Source organism: Neocloeon triangulifer, unplaced genomic scaffold, assembly GCF_031216515.1.
Source record: "Neocloeon triangulifer isolate White Clay Creek 2 clone unplaced genomic scaffold, ASM3121651v1 ptg000014l, whole genome shotgun sequence".
Taxonomy (NCBI): domain Eukaryota; kingdom Metazoa; phylum Arthropoda; class Insecta; order Ephemeroptera; family Baetidae; genus Neocloeon; species Neocloeon triangulifer.
The window spans coordinates 1,057,268-1,079,015 of NW_026775556.1; the positions used below are offsets into that span (position 1 = coordinate 1,057,268).

The 21,748-nt window shown below is 38.8% G+C and overlaps 1 protein-coding gene across 1 annotated transcript; it reads left to right on the plus strand.

Moving 5' to 3' along the window:
- The first annotated feature begins 649 nt into the window (after positions 1-649).
- Positions 650-20,311, plus strand: LOC132200990 (uncharacterized). Its single transcript, XM_059626834.1, has 6 exons — positions 650-715; positions 3,869-4,098; positions 6,800-6,911; positions 9,562-9,698; positions 10,286-10,550; positions 12,521-20,311. Exons 1-6 carry the CDS (start codon positions 667-669, stop codon positions 12,637-12,639), a joined length of 912 nt encoding a protein of 303 aa, XP_059482817.1. The 5' UTR covers positions 650-666; the 3' UTR covers positions 12,640-20,311.
- Positions 20,312-21,748: the final 1,437 nt, after the last annotated feature.

Consider the following 21,748-nt stretch of genomic DNA (forward strand, 5'->3'; position numbering starts at 1 on the left):
ATTTTTAGCAACATAATATTTATTATTTTGTATTTACCATTAAAAAAACAATTCTATAGACGTAAAAATATTTCAAATAAATTTAAAAGATAATTAAACCAAAAATTAAACAACAATATAGCATTTCTTTTTGACCAGCAGTAATCTTTTTACAATTGCATTTTCCCAAATATATTCGAACAGTGTATTTCAGAAATTTCTGATTCCTCGCACAACAAAAGAGAATGGTCTGAGATACAGGTGTTTATGAAGTACGTATTGGATTTTGAGGGGTTGCGGCGCGACGAGGGCTGTCGTCGGAAGGGAGTGAAAGGTCTTTCGGCGTGTGTATGTACGTCTGTGTGACGCATCATCATTGATTCATACGGTGCTTAGCATTTCCACATAAAATGTGGCAAAGCGAGAGAGATTTGTTGGTTCGGGGGATGATCGAGGGGGTGCAATGGTCGCGGACGAATTATACACACGCGCGCATGTAGAAATAAAAAAAATAAATGTTCAACTAGTGGTCGATGCGCGTGATTAGAGAAAAATTAGAGGCGGCCACGGCCGGGCGGCCGCGGAGGCGCAGGCGGCGGGCGCCGCCCTGCGCCGCGGCCGAGGGGGCGCATCTGCGCAGTGCCGCCCCCGGGCTCAGAGTTGGAGCGCCCGGGCTGCGGCGAGGACATGGCCAGGCCCCTGCTGCTGCTTCTGCTGGCCGCCGTCGGCCTCTCAGGTGAGTGGCCGCCTCGGGGGCCGTCCAGCGGCCCCGTCAAGTGCCCCCGCAGCGGCGCCGCGAGTTCGGGCGCGCTGCCTTCGGTGCGGCGCCGCGTATTGATTGGCGCGGCGGATCAACTGGTTGTCCAACAGGCGATATCGTGCGCTCCGCTGTTTGACCTCCTTTTCTTTCGGCCTTTCGCCGCCGCAATTGGCCGTGGGCAAACGGCCGACGACTCGACACACGACCCTCTCTTTCTCTCGCCGCGGCAATTGTTTCCCTGATTGCGTTGCGCCGAGTGAATTTTTCATGAAACGACACACTCGCGTCTAAATCCGCCCGAATATAATCGCGCTTGAATTTCATCACCTCCTTTATGTCGCCGCAAGATGAAATTGCTTTAAATGGTACTGCCGTCGAGGGCCCCAAAGTGAATAAATTCTACTCTCTCTTCTTCATTGTCACCAGTCACTTCTCTTTCCGTTTTAAATTCATCTAATAACAAACTGCTTTCACAACCTGCGTGTTTTTAAAGCGGAATTTCCTAGGATTTGATTTTGGCGAAGTTTTTCATGGCTAAAATTATGAAATTGAATATTTTTGAATTATTCATACTTACACAGTTTCACTGAAACAAGTTTTCTAGTTTTTCATGAACGGCTAGATTTCATTGCCGGTTTAATGGTGTGTTTTCCTAAAATGTAAAAATCGAATAGGTCGAATCTCAGAATTGTTCAATAACTTTCGTCCAAAGCCTTAAACAGACAAACACTTTGTTTTAAAAGTATTTTGACAAAAAAAGTACAAAAATGCGATGGCTGAAGTAATCTTATGACTTCGAATTACCAATCAAATCCTAAATTAAAATTGATCTGCAGATATATTAACCAAAATCTTAATCCAATTGAGGGATAATTTGTAAGGATAAAATGTCTAGTAATATTTCATAGAGTTGATGAGAGGGGAAAAATGTTTTATTAAATTTAAAAAAATCACAAATTGCCATTCTGATCGTCAGGGAAATATAAAAATTAATGATTTCCAACTGTAATTAAATTTTAGGTGATTTAAACAAATCTAAATGTTAATGTAAGAATTATAATTTTGAGCTCAATTAATTTAAAACAATAGATGCAACTATTTTCAGGAAACTTTAGCTTTGATGTTAATATCAATTTGATCTTGAATCAATCATTTCTTCATTCAAACTAAAACTTTTTGTACCTTTTGACGTGCTTTTTTATTTTTTAACTCTTCTGTATCTGTTTTGCAAAAGTTTACGTCTTTAAAAGTGCAAAAGGTGCTCGTCCGTCTCGTGTTTTTCCAATAATGGCCAGTGGGAAAATTTCCACGCTCTCTGGTCGCCGCACGCGGGGATGAATTTTTCACGAGGCAAGACAAACGAGGCGATTTCTCACCTTATGCACCTGGAAAATTGGCTGCAGGTTAGCTTGCGGATTGAGTAAGTGGGTGACGCGCGTGTGGGAGGCTCCCCTATTTTATCCAAAGCCCTGGAGGGCGCGCGGGTCCCCATCTCTGGTGACGCGCGCTGTTGAATCTTTGCGTTAACGATTTTTCCATGTTGATATATCCGACGGGGATTGCATCAAACGTGTTCGCGTGCAGCCCACATTAAGCGGATTGCGCCGGCCGCGTGTTTTCCTGCCACTTTATTTTACCCACACAAAAAAATAAAAAATTAACAAGCACGGGAGCAAGGAAAGTTTTGGCTAATTTTCCAGTCGCTCTCTCGTAGCGCGGATTTCCACTTTTGTGGTTAACACGCAGTTTCCTTTTGTGTGCTGCCGCTGAAGGAAAAGTGCCGCGAGCGACTCGTCGGTATTATTCTCTCTGTGTGTTTGGTGCGTTTTAAAATGCAAATTTCATCTCGCTTTAATTGTGTTTGCCGGCGCCGCCGCGGCACAACGTTTATTAAAATCGGCCGAGAGGGTTCATTATTCGTCCGCGCAATAATTGAAATGATTCTCATATTTCCAGAGGCTCTTTAAACTTTTCAGCCCGGCATGAAATAATGAGAGATGATGTTACGAAACTTGCTTGTTATTTTCCGTGATGCATGGAAAGAAGCAACAGATGCGAACTTTGATCGGAAAATATACAATTTATTGGAGATATTCATTAGCTCGTTATCTCATCCTTTTCCAATTCCAATAATCAGGGCTTTAATAAAAACGAGAGTTGTGATTCGATCCAATTTTATCTCTTTGTACAAATAGGCACGAAATGTGTTTGTGATCTTTCAACCTATTATTATATTCCCTCTCAATCACACAGAAAACTATTTGAAAATTATGTCATCTGGAGCTAAATTTTAATAAACGTTAAATTTTTCAATATTTTGAATTTTTACTGAGGAGTTAAACGGACTTAAAACTTAAGCAGAATGGAGAACTTCCTATAGCCTCACTGATTTGTAAAATTTTCAAAGCTTCAATGATAGCCCATGAATTAAAGACAATCTAACAAGTTCTTGCATTTAAAAAGTGCAAATATCAATCTATTTCTATGAAGTTTGTGCGATTTCTGTACTACTGCAACACAACCTGACAAATTTTTATGTAGGCATGGATCAGAATGAACGCTAAAGAAATTTTTTGTCCTTTTATGATCAAAACCCTCACGAGTTCTATATATTTAAAATCCACAGAAAAACGTTTTTGTTGGAAAAACTGCACAAACAACAATTTTTGTGACCAAGGAGGGGTTCTCGTTCCTTTTAGTGAGATCATTATGGACCATTTGAAAATTTACACCGTTGTTGGATTGCCCCTCGCAAGTTACGGCCACCTGATTTGGAAATAAAACCAAGCCCATCAGCAGCGCGCAACATTTAGTAGGTCCTGAAAAAAAGATAAAGAAAGGAAGAGGGCACCGATATATATAGTGACGCATTTGTTATTCATAGTCGTTTTTTTACATTTACGGGCGCGTGCCATCAAAGCGGTTGACGTCGGCGCCTCCCTTCGGGGCCCGAAATTAAAATTTAATGCGTGGGAAACCGCGAGCGAGCGCCTGCGGACGTGCCGGTTATGCAACCTGCGTGACGCGCTCGTTTTCCGCAGAGATCTGGAGGGACCTCATTACCGCCGAGGGTTATCAGTCTCGTGCCGCGGAGATTATGATTTGAAAGGGTGGCTTTCTTTGTTGCAGAGGGGAGCGTGCAGTTCCACGTGTCGCTGCGGGTGCCGCGCTTCGTCGAGATGGGCGGCTCGGCGCTGCTCTTCTGCGAACACGGCGTGGCCCGCGAGCAGCTGCACAAGGTCGAGTGGCTGCGCGACGGACGCAAGCTGTTCCAGTTCGTGCGTGGACGACAACCGCCCTATCGCAACTTCACCACGCCCGGCGCCCAGCTCGACTGGCGACACTCCAACGAGCGCCAGGTATAATTTTCCCATTCATCTTTTATGCTGCTCAATGAGAAAATATATTAGCAAGGACGGACAAAATCGCAAAAGGTGGTCGATCGCAGGCGATCATTCGCGATCGCGGAAAGCAATTTTAATGCTTAATCTGGGTGAAAAAGTATCAATTTCAGGTAATTTGATAGAAAAATTTCTCAAAAAAGACTTTTCATTAACGAAGTTCATAGTTATTCGGACTCTTCGTTCTGAAACCAGAGTTGATAAAAACCGTTCGGAAAAGTGTTTTTTCAAAATACATTTGATCGCAACGTTTTTGATCGCGATCGCAATCGCACGAGTTTTCAATTTCAAGATCGCAGTCGCAAAATTTTTAATTTTCAAGATCGCCATCGCAATCGCAAAATTTAAGATCGCGTCCATCCTTGTATGTTAGGATTCAACACTGAAATTTTGTTTCAGCTTTGTAAATTTTCAACGCTAACTGGAATTTTCTCTGACAAAATTTTCTCAAATTGAAAACAACGCTCAGTTTTTGTCTGCTCTCATTTGTCATTCTCATTATTGCCAATTTTGTTTAACTTCATGCGAGCTATGAAATTTTTTTTAGGAAAATAATGTTCTGCCACCGGCGAATTGGGACTTTTTACATGTCTGGTACTGACGTTAGTCAAACTAGATGATATGTTTGTTTCCTACAAATGAGCATTGTAAAGGTCAATGTTTCAGCGCTGTTCTATAACAGAAAAAAAAACATTATACGTCTGGCGTTGAGCAATATTAAATTGTCAGTGCGTTTTATTTTCTGAGGATATTTTGAACATTAAATTTAGCCATTTTCTGATTCTTACTAAGAAGTTCTCTTGATGCACTGCTGAAATTGTTCAGTTTTTAAAGTGGATATCAAGAGCTCAGGATCGCAAAATCATTATTTAGAACTGTTAGTATGGACCTTATGGATCATTTTGATAACAAGAAAATTAGGGGTCACCCCATAAATTTTTGAGAAAATCGCATTTGAAGTTAACATGGCTCGCTTATGTAAAATTTTCACAAAAATCGTTTAACTGTAATTGAAGTACATGAAAATAACTTTGCCAAAAGTGTGTGACGCACCATCATGTTCCTTGATAACCGGGCTACAGATTTGGCACAAGAAAATTGGGGGTCACCGCGTAAATTTTTGAGAAACGTTTAATTGAAGGTCAAAAAACGTGGTTTTTTGCATTTAACTCGTTTCCGACAAAGATAAGCTTATTTTTAAGCGCTTGGAATTAATTGATTTCTGCAAACAAATTTCATGATAGTTCGTATTTTGGTTCCAAAAATATCCAAGTAATAAAAAAATTTCATATTTTTCAAATTTCAATATGGCCACCGGAGATACTTAAGGGTTTACTAAAACTGCTGTCAAATTAATACGGGTGAAGATTTTTTACTTTTCTCGGCGGGACGTTGAAGCTAATGAACCAAGGTATCATTTGTCTGTGGTAACAAAGTTTATAATTCAAAGGTCATTGACCCTGGCAAAAGGTCAAAAATTAAATTTTTCTGCCCCTTGAAAATATGCAACCCAAACAAAGATCTGAGATTGTCAAAAGATGCGCCATGTCTTTTTACGTCTAGCTCTAAATTTTCAAAAAATTTGGTTGAGCCATTGGCAAAATGTAGATAATTAAAAAATTATCTTCGAATGACTGAAATACAATAATCGGGACCATTTCTGACGACTGTAAACTTTAAAATTAGGGATATTTTAAAAATATTTTAGTCCCTATTGATGAGTTTTGATGCATCCCATCCAAAACTGATGATTTAAAAAAAATTTTGGTCGTTGTTGATATCCACTTTAATTATAGAGAGATTTCTATCTAAAAACAAAATAATATCTATTTCTCCCCGAATCTACTACAAGATAATTTCCAACTTTTTAGAGAAGATAAAATTTCCACAGCTCTGTTAAAACTTGCGTAACAATGAATTAAGATTTAATTTCACCCTAATTGCCACTTTGAGGCTGATTCCATGCAAGTGAATTTTCATTCTTCATGAAACTACATCAGTCCTGACATAGTGATAAGCTGAAAATTTGCATGTACGTATTTTAACAGAGAAATCTCAATTTAAAGTCTTGAAAGTGATTTGGAAAACCTTAATTTTGCTATTTTAAAACTTTATTTATGACTCCCAACATACATTTTAAGGGTTGAGAGCTCGTCACTGTCTTCGTTTCTCCCCAATTCTTGTTAAAAGTATTAAGTGTCTTTTTGGTCCCTTTATTTACGACACTCGAGTTACAAAGCCATTAGTTACAAAATTTATTACTCTCGAAACTTTTTGTCAATAAAAAGTTGCGCGGAAAAAGTTCCGAATTCCACGAGTTTGTTTCATAAAATTTCAAAGCACTCGGCGTCGTTTGTGTCAAAGGCTAATTTGTGCACGTTCATTTGGAGAGCACAGTTGTTTTCTGCGAAAGAAATCACTCGGCGAGAAGTTTGTTTTTAGTGTTGCTCTCTCCTGCGATTGCAGCTCGGCAGTGTCTCTTCTTTTTGCCCCCTAATTGCTCTCCGCAGCCTCAAGGGCGCAGCGCCACTTTTTGTCGCTCTAAGCTGACGTGTTAAAGTGGAGATGCACTTCATCAGTTTCCCTCACCGTTTGTTTTCCGTGCAGAGAAATGTACATATTATATCTCATGTTTCCTCTCACGACCCTTGATCCGCAGGTGATGCTGCGCAACCTGCAATTTGAGGCCACCGCGTTTTACTCGTGCGAGGTTTCCACGGAGACGCCCATCTACACGAAAGCCTCCTACGACCAGCAGCTCACCGTCATACGTGAGTAGCCCCAACGAAATGATGAATGATTTCGTGTCTGTTATTCTTTTTCCGTTCCATTTATCAAAAACAAATCGTTTCCGCGCCACGGCATGAACTTTTTTACGCATTTGTCAGCATCACTCAATCAATAGCTTTGTGGTGAATTTTGTTCCTGGAGGCGAGGCAAATTTAAAGTTTTAAACAAAATATCGGTCAAAGTCATGAGAGTCTAAAAAAAATATACAGACAAATATTTGTGAAAAATAATAGGAAAATATCCATATTATTATAATTTTTCTATTTATAGAATTAAATTTGTGTGTTTTTAGTGCGTACAATTTTTCATTGGCGATCAAAAATTTCAAGAGGGAAGCTTTCAGCTGATTTTGACTCAATTCAGAATGTTAACAATGCACTCCGACTTATATTTAGAATTTATTTTTTGATTTTGCTTTTAATATTACTGGAATATTTTGAATGGAATTATTTAAAATAAGGCCGCAACATGAACGTGTTTTTCTTCAGTCTTTTAGTATGCGTTATTTTCATCTTATTTTTGATTAGAAATTACAGTAGATTGATCAACTATATGATTCATTTCGAAATGATTCTATTATAAGTTGCAATGCCTTAAAATTTCTTCAATGAACTCATTTTATCACTATGATGTTATTAACAGTATCTAGACCATTGCAAAGATTCTATTTAATAACAAAATTTGAAACACTGTTAGGCATAGTAAATGGCAAAAAAATAAACAACTAAGAGAAACCAAATTAAAATTTTCCTGTAAATTTTAGAAATAATTTCATATTTGGGATGATAATTGTGTAACTTTTTAAATGGGCCTCGTTGAATTGAAGCCGATTTCCGTTTCATTTATCAAAAACTAATCGTTTCTGCGCCACATGTTGACATGATGGACTTTTTTGTCATCCGATAGCTTTTTATTGCCCCTGCCAAATTGGCGCACGCAGAAGCTTTTTGTCTGCGCGTTTAAAACGATAATCTCTGATATTTTCAAACAGTGCGTAAAAACGACAATTTGGCAAAATGACGAACGGCTTGTTTTGGTGCTTAATTAAGGCCGCGATTAAATTGGTTGAATGGGGCGCGTTGGCCTGTAGCGCCGGCGCCCCCCGCTGCTTTATTGGTTTTTTGACCATAATCAGGTGTTGCTTTAAGGGTGCGCGCGCACCCCTCTAATGCCCCTGCTCTGCAAGAAACTGATCTCTATTGAAAAAATAATCCAACAACACGGGCGGGCTAATGCGCGCGCGAGGGCACAAAGGGTTCCGTGTTCCTCTCCGCTCCGGATCGCTTATCTCTTTTTGCTAAAGAGCTGCCACGCTGCTCCATATTTCTTTTATCTAAATCGCTGTTTGTCAGCAACCGAGAGCGGGCAATTAACTCCAAATTTATTCACAAAGTGAACGTGTATGACCCCGATTTTATATTCTTCGTGAAATTCTATTCGCGCGCGCTCAAAACGGGGCGAAATGTGATATATTTCACCGAGTGTAATCTCTCGACAGGCTCTCATCGATCGGTTTCTTGTGTGTGTGTGTCATGGGAGCCGAGGGGAAAATGAATTGCCAAAAGCTGCACTAACATTCTAATCTCGGCGGCTCCAACCCCCTCTTGCACCTGTCAACCCCATCATTAATTTCCTTTTTAATTAGCACCAAATTTGCTCGCATTTTAACCCAAGGAAAATTATGTAAAAAGCGTTCTTGTTCTAATTGCTTAAAAAACCAACACGCGCAACACGGAAATTTGAGTTTTTTCCTCCTTAGATATTCCTCTTTCAAAACCAAGGGTGCAAAACAAAAATCGATTGAGTTCTTCCCAGGGGGTAAAAAGGCTTTGAAGGTTTGGGTATGCAACCCGCAGAACGGAATCTTCAAAGCCTCCCTTCCCGCAAAGTAGCAAATCGATTTTTGTTTTCGAACCAAGATTTGGAAGAGTGGGTTGGCCTTATTGGAGGAAAAGGGTAACACAAAATAATCACCATATATTTCAAAAATATAAAAGGAAAGATCTTTCAATGGAAAAATGAAAATGTGAGGAAGAAATAAATTACATTTTTATTTTTTTTGCCACATTAGTAAAATTAATTTGAATGATTTGAAAACTGAAACCAGTTAATTTCTATTCAAATTAATATTAATTAATCCATTCTTTCAAAAAAATTGCATCTGTGATGGAATAACATTCGATGATGCATCAAAAATTTCTCAAATATCAATAGTTCTAAATTTTTGTAAACTTAAAAGAAGATTAATATATAAAAACTTTAGTAACAAAAGTCTGAAAAAAGTTAAACTGAAAGTTGCATTTTTCATATAAATTTACAGTGAAATTCTTTTGAAACAAGTTTAATAGTCCGTGGCCTCTTATTCCCAGCTTTATTAATTATTTTGTACCATTCATTTCTCTCAAACGATTATGGCAGAGCCGCTTCAATCTATTTCTGATTGTCCGTATATATATCATTATCTGCGTGGGCAGCTGTTTGCATCTTGGTTGAAATTTATTGCCGGCGAGGCAAATCAAACTTGGGAGCACAAAGGCGTGTCCGCCACCCTGCGTACATATACCATTGCAAATTTATATAATATACTTTGTGTGTGTGATTGAGCATCGCGTGCTTGGGTCGTGTTTGCAGTGAAGCAGCGCGCCGACCCGCACATCACCGGACGCAAACCAGGCCTGTACCTGCCCGGCGAGAAACTCGAGCTCAACTGCACGGCCAGTCCGTCCCGACCGGAGGCGGACATCACGTGGATCGTCAACGGACAGAAGGCGAGTAGTTCTATTCCCCTAACGGCCCTGTTCAGGCCAAACTTCAAAGCAAACTGAAATTAATATATTCGCTAGAGTGGATCATCCCTGCGCCGCGAGGGCACACACCTAATTTAATTACCTTTCCGTTCGAAACTATTAACTGACCTGCAGTTTCCAAACTATCAACAAATGTCCGTCAGACTTCAAGAGATGGGCAAAATCCTCTCTCTCAAATCTGATTAGTTCAAAATAAGATATATAAATTGAAAATTTTCTTTTTTTAAATTTTAAATTGTTTAAATTTCAACCTAATTTGGCAAATTCATTGGAATTAAAATAATGGAATAGAATACAAATGATACAAGGTGAAATGAACTTTTAAAAAATAAAATGAAACTCAATTTTGAAGATGTGTAGATTTTTTAGGAACTGTAACCTTTTTTGGAAATTATTTTGCATACAAATTGAAATTAAATTTATTCAAAGGTTCCTTATTTTCGTTTTTCGGGAAAGTTTAAAAATTGTTCAATAAAAAAAATCACCACTCAATTTACATAAAATTTGGATCAACCCTGTTTAATAATGGCCGCCTTTGGTGGGGGTAGGTGGACGACCATCTGTTGCAGGTCTTCCCTGGGCAGCGGACCTTTGCCGACCTGACGTACTCGACGGTGCAGCTGAGCCTGGATTTGAACGAGGAGCACGTGATTGCGGCGCCGACTTCGGCGCCTGGGACGGCGCCGTCTGGCCTGGTGCAACTGACCTGCCTCACCACGATCCCAGCCTTCCACGGCTTCGAGCAGGACCTGGAGAACCACCTGAGGCCGAGCGTGGTGCGCTATGCAGACAAGCGGATGGCCTCGCTCACAGGTAAGCAAAAGTCAACTTGAGACGAAGGCAAGCAATCAAAAATTAATTAACTGAGTAAGACGAAGCGAAATTGCTTCTAGAACAGCCTCTCATGCTTTAATTGACTTTGGCTGGGCAAACAGACTTTAATTGCAACAGGCTTGTTTGTTAATTAATCAAATTTGAGAAAAATTAAAATTTTCCTTTGCCCGAGTTCGCTCTTGTCTCTCATTATAAATCTGACTTTCATAATTCGCGTGCCAACACTGCGTGGGAGACATCAATTAAGCGTCTCGTCGTCGCGGCGGTTTTGTAAATGAGGTCTTGGCATAAAAGAAGAAAGAGAGAAAGTCGGAGCGAAAGTCAAAAGGCGAGCGTTTTCCACCCTTTCCGGGCACTTCTTTTCAAAAAATAAGCGGATATAAAGTTGGCCTGCCGTTGGGACCAAATATAAGCGGCGCAATTTTGTGTGAAACGAAATCTTGCTTCAGGCTATTTTCTTTCAAAGTGATGTCGGAGCTGAAATTCTGTAGTTTTTGCCGGTTTCATTAACTAATGGAAACTGTCTAATAAAATAATTTAAGGATCTCTGTGGATTTTACGCGTTTAGCAACTTGGGTTTTATGTGAAATTCAAAACTTCGTTGCTCACATTTCTTGAGTGAAATGATCAGTTTACAAAGAGGACTGTTTTTAATACAACAATTAAAAAAAACTCGCATTGATTTTTTTATTGAAAGTACAGGCTGTAGTTGCATCAATTCAGTTTCAATTTTGATCTTTGCAAATTTTATAGAAGATTGATTAGAAAATTAAAAACTTTGGATTCATGGATTTTATTGCTTATATTGGATTTTTTAAATTGACAGTTTATTGTTGATATTCAAGATCATTAAATTTTAAGCTAAAAAAATTGCGCCTTTGGTGTCTAAGATACTAATATTTAAATATTTTAACCTCAATTTTGAGGCTATTGTTTAAATCAAAGAATTTTTTTGCAATTATAATAAAAATTTCAATCATAAAAAAGGATTGATGGACATACTTTTTTGCTTCCTTCTGCGGCAGAAGGTACACAATCAGGAAAGAATTCCTCTTGGGTTTTTATCTCTTTGATAGATTTTTTTATAGGGGAATAGAAAACCTCAGCTTGAACGTTTTTTGTAGCGAGCTAGGGGTTGCCTCTCTGGAGTAATGAAAAGAACACGAGAGTGTCAATTTTGCTTCCGTTTAAAGAGGCCGAAATTGAAGTGGACGGATTGATTCGGGTGTAGTCCAGTTTAAGAGGATGAACAGACAGGCCTTTGTAACGCCTTGGGGAAAATCTTCCTTTCGTCCCGGCCACTGACAAGAACCCCCACACTGTATAATGCGCGTGGGTCATTGATTTACAATGGATGAGAGGCATTTAATACTGGGTGCACGCACGCGCCAACTTTATATCCCCCCACACTTGCTCTGACAGGTATTTTGAGGTGTGGAATTTAAGTGTGTCGGTGCCGTGCAAAAGACGGGACATGGCTTTAAATTAGCTCGGAATTATTGACGCTGCAAGTAATCAACTTTGAACAATATTCACTGCCCATAAAATTACCATCAAATTTTGATCCGAAGTAAAAATCAGAAGAAGATAAGCCTAGCTTACTCATTTTTAATTAAATTGCTGTTGAGTTAAAAATTTTTAATCTATTTATAGATTTACCATTTTAATTTTCTGGACTTTTTATGATTCCCAAGATTATAAAATTGCTTTTCTCCTGAAATTCCTTTGTAAAATCAACGCATAACTCAATTAAGATTTTTTTAAAACGAGACGATTTGCGTATTTTATAATATTTTTTCTTAGAAATTTAAATCAAAATTAGTACCCAGATGTCACAAATTTGACGACAAATTCCAAAGTTGTTTTTTAATTGAATTTATTTGCTTATAATATTGAAGTGGGAAAAAATAGAACAGTTATTTAAAGTTGCGGTGCGTTTTTGTTTGCAGTGGAAGTGATGGCCCCGCAGCCCAGCCCGGACCCCGAGGCGGCCGCCACCATCAACTCGGCGGCCACGCGCGTGGCCACCCCGACGGCCGTGCTCCTGCTATGCCTCGGCTGGCGGTGAGCAAATCATCAAAGCAGCAATTCTAGTCAATTGAGAATAACAGAGAGAGTGCAATCGCGACAGAGACCACCCGATATCATCTTCCAAGTAATTAATGAACAAAAAATCTAACCGAGAATGAGATTATTAAAAAAAAAGAGAAACCGCGAGAAAATTAATAAAAGAGGAAATAATCGCTGCAGGCAAATACTTAGGTACATAAAAATTATATAAAAGAAAAATACAAACACTACTATGGATAATATATCTAAGAGAGGTAATTGCAATTCAAGTAATTACAGTTAAGTGTAATTGCTCACTCACATGGAACGCATTAGTGAAATTAAACACATATCTCGTTGTTTGGCGGCTCGCCTTCAGACAGAAAGAAAGAAAGGAAGCAAAATAAAAAAAAAAGAAAGAAAGATCTTACTACGAAATTAACCTGGCGCGTGGTTGTCTTGGAAAAAGTATATCAAATTTAAGTCAAAGAATGTGTATATTTCGCTGGGCTTTTGGTAAAATGTATCTCTTCTGAATGTGAAAACCGACTCTCCTAGCTCGATCGCTCGGGGGGTGGCTCAGCTTCGTGCCACCCCCCACTCTGACAACGCGGATAAAAAATTTTTAAAAATCAAAGCAAAAATCGCAAGAACTTCCATGCTATAATCAAATGAAGAATCTTACTTAGGAAAAAAATTATAAATCTCCGGACAGTTCGAAAGAAAGTTAGGTGTAGGGGTACTGAAGAAGGGAGCTTCCTGAGAATGGAAAATGCGCCAAATTTTATGTGAAATTTATTCATTAAAAAATTTAGTCCGAAATGCAGTTATAAAATTTTCTGTGAAATTTTTATAGTGAAAAATAAAAAAGGGGAAAATTTGGCGTTTTTTGCTCTCTTTGGAAGTAAAATCTCTCACTTCAGCACCTCTATTTAGGTGTCGTTAATGAATCTCTCTATCTGTACTTGAAAAGCACACGTCGTTCCTTTACACGTAGCACCAACTGGATGAACAAAAAAGTGTAATTATTTCGGTCAATTATATATAAATAAAAAAAAAAATACTGCGAGGGAGGCCAAGCAAGATTGAAAGCTCGAAATGATTTTTGCTTCTCTGCCTGCTTTCACTCTACTTCTTCTCGGGGGTGCAGTGCCGAAGCCTAGCTTGAGCGAATGACGCGCGGGCAGCTGCGAGCTCCGTCTCGTTCCCCGCGCGCGCCTATTGATCGGCGGCGATATGCAACATGCTGGGCGCGTCCGCCTAACAGGTTGCATCGACGCCACATGCGGCGGCCAATTCCGAGTTGAGCACGGGCACGCGCGCGCGCCTAATTAAGAGTGGCAGAAATTACATTTAAGTGAATGAAAAGTGTATCTCGTAGCTAACTTCAGCGTGCTCTCTCAAAGTGCAATAGACTCACTTCTACTCGGTTGTACATTTCGCCAGCGTTTCTCTATCGCGCGCGCGAGTGTGGGCGGAAAAAGTCCACCGCCGACGCAATCGAGCAACTTGACTCTCGGGTCAAAGGTCATCAACTGCCGCGGGTTTTCTACTTCAGCAGCTTTTCGCGGAACGGAAAATTTGAAACTAATCATCTCACAACTGACGCAAAACCAATAGGGAAAATGAGTGTTTCTCGGGATGTTTTTTTCTTTTTCTTTAAAGACCTTGAGAGGCTCAGTTGGGGGTGAAAAAAAACTGAATATAATTGCTCTTTCAAACAATAATGCCACTTGGAAAATTTAGAGTTATTAAATAAAAATTAAATAATTGAGGTGAAAATTGCCAGTAATTGAGTAACTTATCGGCAAATTTAAGCTCTAAAATACTCGACCTTTCTTAATATATTTACAGCCAATTTCAATTTTGACCCACAAGAGCCTAAATCAAATCATTTTCATTTTCTTCTGAAAAATCTTCTAACCAATGGATTCGTCAGTTCTTTCAATATTTCGAAATGCTATAAACGTTTTTGGCATTTTATTTTGGAGAAACAAAAAAAAATTAAGTCAAATTTTACAATTTTATGGGATGAAAAAATCCAGAAATTTTCTTCTTCTATCCACTCTTACCGATCTGCTGGAGTTCATATTCACCTGAAAAGTTGAAATTTGATTTCTCGGTAATTTTGACACTTCCAGGCGTGCTTTTGCAACTGACGTCTAAAGTTTAAAGTTATTCTGCAAGTTTTCCCTGATCTTGACAACAATACACAAAGATATGAGCACAGGCTGTCAGAAGTATAAAGCGCGCATGTTTCACCTCGCTCTCCTCTATTTCCTCGCCTCAAAGGACACACATCCATAATCGATCAAATCAAGGCGAAGTTTACTTTGCCGTATCTTTCTCTTTCTGTCTCTCACTCGCGCGCGCCTTCTGTGCAAATGGGATTTAGACACGTCCGCCGACTCAATTTTCACCGCGATCGAAAAGGGAAAAGCTGATCTAAAAAGGTTTCACCCACACGCCTATCAATATATCTACCTATGATATCCAATATCCATTTTATTTTTTGCTCACCGAAAAATATGTGAAATAAAATTTGATGAAACGCAGAAAATGGCCTGCTTCGGAATTTGCTCCCAAACGGAAACGGGCGATTAGAATTTAAATCTAAATTATTTTCCAAACACGAAATAAATAAATCGAGCTTATGCACTGCATTTTGCGTTGTCTTCTCCTTTTTATCAAAGGGCTATATAGAGTAGAACTATTTTTTGAAAAGTTTATATCTCTCTCCGGGCTATTGTCGAGCGAAACAGGCCATTCTCTGCGAAGAAAGTTTGCTAAAACTCAAACAAAGACTCTCGGCGGCTTTGATGACCTTCCTGGTAAAAGAGTAAAATTTCAAATTCACATCTGCTGGTAGTGAGAAAGATGTCTGGCGCATACCGAAATAAACAAACAAACGCGTCCCGTGGGAAAATGCAAGAGAAAAATAGCAGTCATAAAACAAAGCTCCGGATATATTTAGTGCCAGCGCGGGGTAATTTTGCGGCCGAACGAAATTCTGCAGTTAAGACCAACAACAAGGTCCATTCTGCATTTTAATGTAATGTGTGGTCGGGGAAGCCCTCGGGTGCGGCCGAAGTTGGGTCTCGCGAGCGCCCTTTGGGCCCGAAAAGGACATTCGAATCCACACCTGCCCGCCTGGCTGCGAAAAGCGTTTTGCGTGGGCGCTGCAAAGGTCACCGCCCCTGCGCTGCTGAACTTTGATTCGCACCCTCGACGGGCTTGAAATAATTTAATCGCTGTTTGTTTAGTTCGACAGCGAACGGATCAGATTTGTTTTGTGCAAATAACCGCAATTGACAAACAAGTACTCGCACGAGCGGACCGTGTTTGCTTTGATTCCCATCAGAGCACCAAACTTTCACACGGAAAAAAGCAATTAATTAATTTAATTGAACCCTTTTTAAAACAAGTTTTTTTTACTGTGTAGTTTGGTAATTTAAATTAATGAGAATTTCACTCAAAGGTATTTTTTAACCCTTTGATTTCGGTTTTTCTCCGATTTAATTTCTTAGTAAATTTACCTCACAGTTAGGAACTAATTCAAGTTATGCAACTTGCTCTAGACCGATGTTGTGCGGGTTTGCATAAATTTAACCACACCATGCGGCTCAATCCGCTATGAATAAAATAGAGAGATCGTCCGCAGCATGGATATAGAAACCGTGCAAGATAGAATTTATACAAGCGCTGAGCTTAGCGGGATTAATATCGATTGTCGGCTTAAACGATATCAGATTAAACTGCCGCGGCTTTGTTGGAGCGAAAAGAAAGGCTTCTTTGCAGAACTTTCTTCATTCGACGAATCACGGCCTCTTCATTTTTTTACATCGATTTTCATTACATCGCAATAAGCGAGTGCGTATATAATTTTAGAAATGAGTTTATTAATCCCTTTGAAGTTTGATTGCACTCGGGCCAATAACTTATCCCCGCTTTACAAATTGCAAAATTAGTTTCGAGAAGGATTTTATCTTACAACAGATTTGAACTGAAATTTCAGTCTTTTCCTCTGTGGAAATTATTGGATTGATTTTAAATTCCTGAAAATTGTGGTTCTCTTTAATTGTTGCATAGCACTGATTCACAATTCAAGTTGAACCCATCCTCTTTAAGCTGGCGGCGCCATTTTGGATATCTTAAGTACCGGAAGTTCGAATGGAGATGGAAGAGATGCTCATTAATTTAAATGAAAGTCCCAGAGGTCCTTCAGCTTGATTTGCTTCCAAATGCAAATGCCGTACGCATGAATAAATTATCCGCAGCTTTTTTGCGTGCGCACAACTTTTCCCCTCTTTTCATCACTCTAATGAAAAAAAGCGCAGGAATTTATGCAAACCCCAAAAAACCGTAAATTTAACACAAAAATTCCGCGACTTTCAGCAATTAGTATAAATTTTTTCGCACCATGACAGTTGGGCAATCAATCAAGTCACGGAGGAAAATGAAAAGCGTATTAACCAGACGCTGCGATTATTAATCGGCGAGCGAAGCAGAACCGACCATATAATAGAGATGCACGGACGCACATACACGGAGTTTTAGATCCGTTTTGTGACGCGAGAGTACGAAAATGGGCCCAAATGACGTTGTCAGCTCTTCTTCGGGCAAACGAGTGTGTGTGGCGGCTCTGTTTGTGTAATTGTGCGTGCTCTCTGCGGGTGCGGTGGCAACACACACACGCGGGGCTCAACATCTATCGACCAGACTGACTGAGTGCAGCTCCACACACAAAAGGGTCTATCCCGCTATTGTCGCGCGTCACCAAGTCGCGCGCCACCGAATAATGAGAAAACTTGGCGCGCCGTCGGCACAGCGCAAAAAAACTGCAACTTTGTTTACACGAATCAATTTTTCACGCGCGGAAAGCGAGTAAATTAAAAAGAGAGGGAAGAGCAGTTTTTAATTCCGACGCATAACAGGAATTTAATTGCTATTCCGCGACGCAAGCAAAAGTTGTTGCGGAGAGAGATGGAGCGTCGGGGAATTCTCCGGCGAGGAGGAAAGTGAAAAAAGTTGAGAATCCAGCACTCTTGCTCGCGGCTCGGTTTAAATTGATTTTCCTCCGCCGACTTGGGACGAAGAAGTGATTTTACAACTCTCTAAATTTTAAAAAGCAGATTTTTGAAATTGAAAAATGTTGCAAAAAAATATAATATTTCGCGTTTTGGTTGAGATTACTAAGATATTTCATAACAGTTTTCAGATTTCTAGTAATGAAATATTTAAATTTCTGCCTTGATAAAATATTATGATTTAATTCATATTCAAATTTAAATCTGAAGAATTCCATCCAAGCGCTCATTTTGTTTTCAATTTCCATTTTCATTTTAACATTTGCTGGAATTTTCTCTTTGCATAAGTCCCTAAAATTGGTTTCAACTTACATCTTGCTTTTTCTTACCCTTTCATTCAAAATCACATTAAAATAAAATAATCTTTTTCTGCTCTTTACAAGCTAATTTCGGATAAAAGGAAAGTTTTCGGCTGTTGAAACAAGTTATGAAAATTCAAATTAATTAACTTTTCTTCTTAGAGGAAAATTCATCGCCCCTCAATTCAATTAAATCTCTCTCTTTTCTGCTCCATCTCTGAAGGAATGCAATTAACAGAGGGTTAACCTGTGTTTAAAGTCAACAAGTTAACGTCAAGTGCTGAGGCGGGTTGCATTTTGCTCTACTTCAAAAGACGCTTTGAAGCCTTTCTTCAAAAATTCTCTTTATGGTTCCGCTGCTTTCGGCCTTTGAATGAAAAACTACCGCATGCACACGTTGGCGCAAAATTCGTTTCCGCATCGACCGGCGCCACCCTGCACGTCAACAAATTGATCCACTATGTTTTTGCACTAATTGACCACATGAAAAAGACACGATCGATTATCTCTTGCAATTTCGCCACTCGCGCGCGCTTTAGTCGGACAAACGAGGCGAAAATGGTACAACAAAATGCGGTAAATGTCCTCTACTCTCTGAGTGTACAATAATATATTCAATCAGCAGAAATGTCTCTCTATATACCTATCTCTTAAATATTAAGTGTTTTTGTACAATCGCGCGCGCCACTCGCAGGCCTAACAATGAAAACATAATCAAATATAGCCAATGGGACGCGGGGCGGACCACCAAGCTGTCAATTATTCCAGCCCTGCGCGATAATTATCAATTAAAAAAAGATACACACTCACACACACTTACAAACACGCCGGTGCACACACGCATCGCATATCTCATTACCACGGTGACAATAATCAAGGAGTTTAAAATCATCATAGAGAGACGATGAAAGAAAGAAAAGGGTTCGCCGCCTGCGTTTCATTTCCGCTTACAATTATAATTAAAAAAGCAGCTCTACGTAATGAATTAATAAGTAGGCAGATAAGAATAAGCCAGTCTTACTTATTAGAAGTTATAATGAAGAATAAAAAAAGTCCAGGCGACGGGCGATTTCCCGAACCTGAAAAATTTACTTGAGCAAGGCAACTTTTTCAATTATCGAACTCGATCAATCAATTATTAAAAATTAAGGAAAAATTGATATTTTCAAATTAAATTTTCCTCGTTGTTTTCCGCCTTGTGCAGAGAATATATTGATTTTATAGTTTCCGGACGAGTCCATTAAATTATGTGAAAAGAAGAATCCTTTCAAGTCTGAAATTAGGGATTACGATTAAGGCAAGAAATTAAGTGCTGCATGAATTATTGTGCGTAAGCTTAGGAAAAATTGGAGAGATTTTGTTTTTATTAATTATGTAAGACACACACACACCGGGCTTTATGAATTTGGGGTGCGCCTCCGCCGTCTCTCGTTTTGTATTACACGGTGAAAAAGAATGAGCCAATTTCGGGTCGTGTCTCTTTTCACAAACGGTGCCGCGTTCTAATTCCTCGGATTGCACGGCAACCTGTGTGCTCGCTCGCTACCTGTGGCTGCTGCTAGCTAGGGGGTGTATCGAGCGAATCGGAACTGCCGCGGCAACAAAACTAGAGAGAGTGGCACGCTCTGAATTGGCCTGCGGTTTCCGTGCGGCCCTCGATTGGCACTCGACTTAATTTTAGGTCTTTTCTTCAAGGGCTTCGCTGGTGGTGAATGGAAATTTTGTGTTTTATCGACAAATAAATATGTTCAGAATAAAAAAATTCTATAATGGATCAAGCTTTTTAAAAAATTATTTTTGGACAAAACAACGTGTTTTCGAATTTGCTTTTCTGGAAACTTAGGGAGTTAATAATAAAAATAATAATTATTATCGGAATTATGAAGATTTGCAATATCTGTGAAGGTTTTCAGATCCTTTAATTTGCATTAATCAACTCCTGCCACTGCCAGCTTAGCCCCGCCTAAACGCCTTGTTCACTCTTTTCGCTCACCTTTTTCTAAACATTTATAAATGTGCTCTCTCCAACTAACTTTATTGCGAAAAAACAAAATAGCCAAAAAGCCCAGCTGTATATCGTATGTCAATTGTGAAAAATTATTTCTATAGCAAAGTGATTTATGCGCAAGCTGTTTCAATAAATTGTCCACGAGTGGAGAATTCGCAAGTTTTTCCGACATTGTTTTGCCGCAATTCACGCGTGTTCACTGCTTACAAAACATAAATTTTATAAGCTGAGAGAAAGAGATCCGCCGCTGCCAGGTCCTTTCGCAAAATATACATTCACAAAAAAAAAAAAAAACTCGAATCTCTTGCTTGACGGTGTGGGAAAACTTTCCGCTGGTGGTTTTCTCGAATAAACAGCCTTGCTCAAAATTTTCTGGGTCAAATCTTTCAGCTCCTGGACTACATATTTGTTGTGTCGATTGTTGGCTTGATGATAAATTGTTCAAGTGTACTTTTGTTTACTGTAATAAATGTGCTATTTTTTAATAAAAACCCCCAACTTGTTTTTCATTTCGACCAAAAAAACCCACTTATGATGATTTCATGAAAATCAGTTCATTCCGGTGTTTTGTTTGCGTCGCATGAGAAGAAAAATCTGGACTGTCTATCTCACCAGTAAAAAATGTCCCCACGCTGAACTTGACCCCAACCTTTGCCGGTTAGGCTGATAGACCAGGACGGTCTTATCGTTTTTATTTTCTTCAAATGCTTCACAGAAATAAAAGAGATTGAATTTTGCAAGACACATTTCACAAGAATCCTTATAAATCCGAGTTCAAGGCTGGATTTTTGTCTCCGGAATTGAGCAAAACATCACAAGACTAGTTGACGTCATGGAAGAAATGTGCACGAGTTCCTAAAAAGAATCAGTGTTTCCCAATTCTTACATAAACGTGAATTCTAATTAACAAAAAAGCATGTTTTTTTTCAATCCCATAGAAAGTTTTCCACTTCTTTAAGTGCAAAGTTTGCATCATATTTAAAAATCATAAACAGAAATTCGCAAACCAAATAAATAAATAGCATTTAAATTTGAATGAACAATATTTCAAATAATATTTATCTTTTTAATATAAACATTATCATTCTAGTTTATTTCTCCAATTATTATGTTGCAACTTTGGCATGGAAAATAAACAAAGGAGAGAGAACAAAAGTTATTTGAAGACTAGAAATTTCAGACGTGATTTTCCTTTTTTCAAATATAGATTTATGGTCGTTTTTTTCTCAGCAAATAAATTAAATTAAACTCGTAATGAGTTAGGGCTATATTATTTCTCCCAGTATGGATAAAAATTTAGTTATAGCAGTTATTGGCAAATCTCAGTCTGAATACATCTTGGATATATCTCAAAAAAATATTATTTGTAAAAAAATAATCATATTTACATATTTTGGGTGACAAAAACCATTGAAACGCCTTTTATTACAAAAAATTAAGTGGCAAGATATCACCAAAATCTTTCATTCGGCTGATGGGATCCTGATTTTAACAGAAATCGATTTAAAAAAGCTCAAAAAGTCCATAACAAAGCGGAAATAAGATTTAAATTTTCCAAAAAATGCATTTTTGACAATGATATACTGGTGAGAATCTACACAAGCAAATTAAATTCGCTTTTCTTTGTTTTTCTTTGCTTGGAATGCCAAAATGCTGCAATTCATCAAAGCGCTGACCTTTTTCTTTTGCCATAAAAGCTTGAGCTGCACTTGGTCGTATAATCGTGTTATCAAT

Coding starts and splice junctions, on each gene's coding strand:
- LOC132200990 (XM_059626834.1), top strand. CDS start 667: ATGGCCAGGCCCCTGCTGCTGCTTCTGCTGGCCGCCGTCGGCCTCTCA. Junction 9,699..10,285: donor GGATCGTCAACGGACAGAAG/GCGAGTAGTTCT, acceptor TGGTGGGGGTAG/GTGGACGACCATCTGTTGCA. Junction 10,551..12,520: donor GCGGATGGCCTCGCTCACAG/GTAAGCAAAAGT, acceptor TTTTGTTTGCAG/TGGAAGTGATGGCCCCGCAG.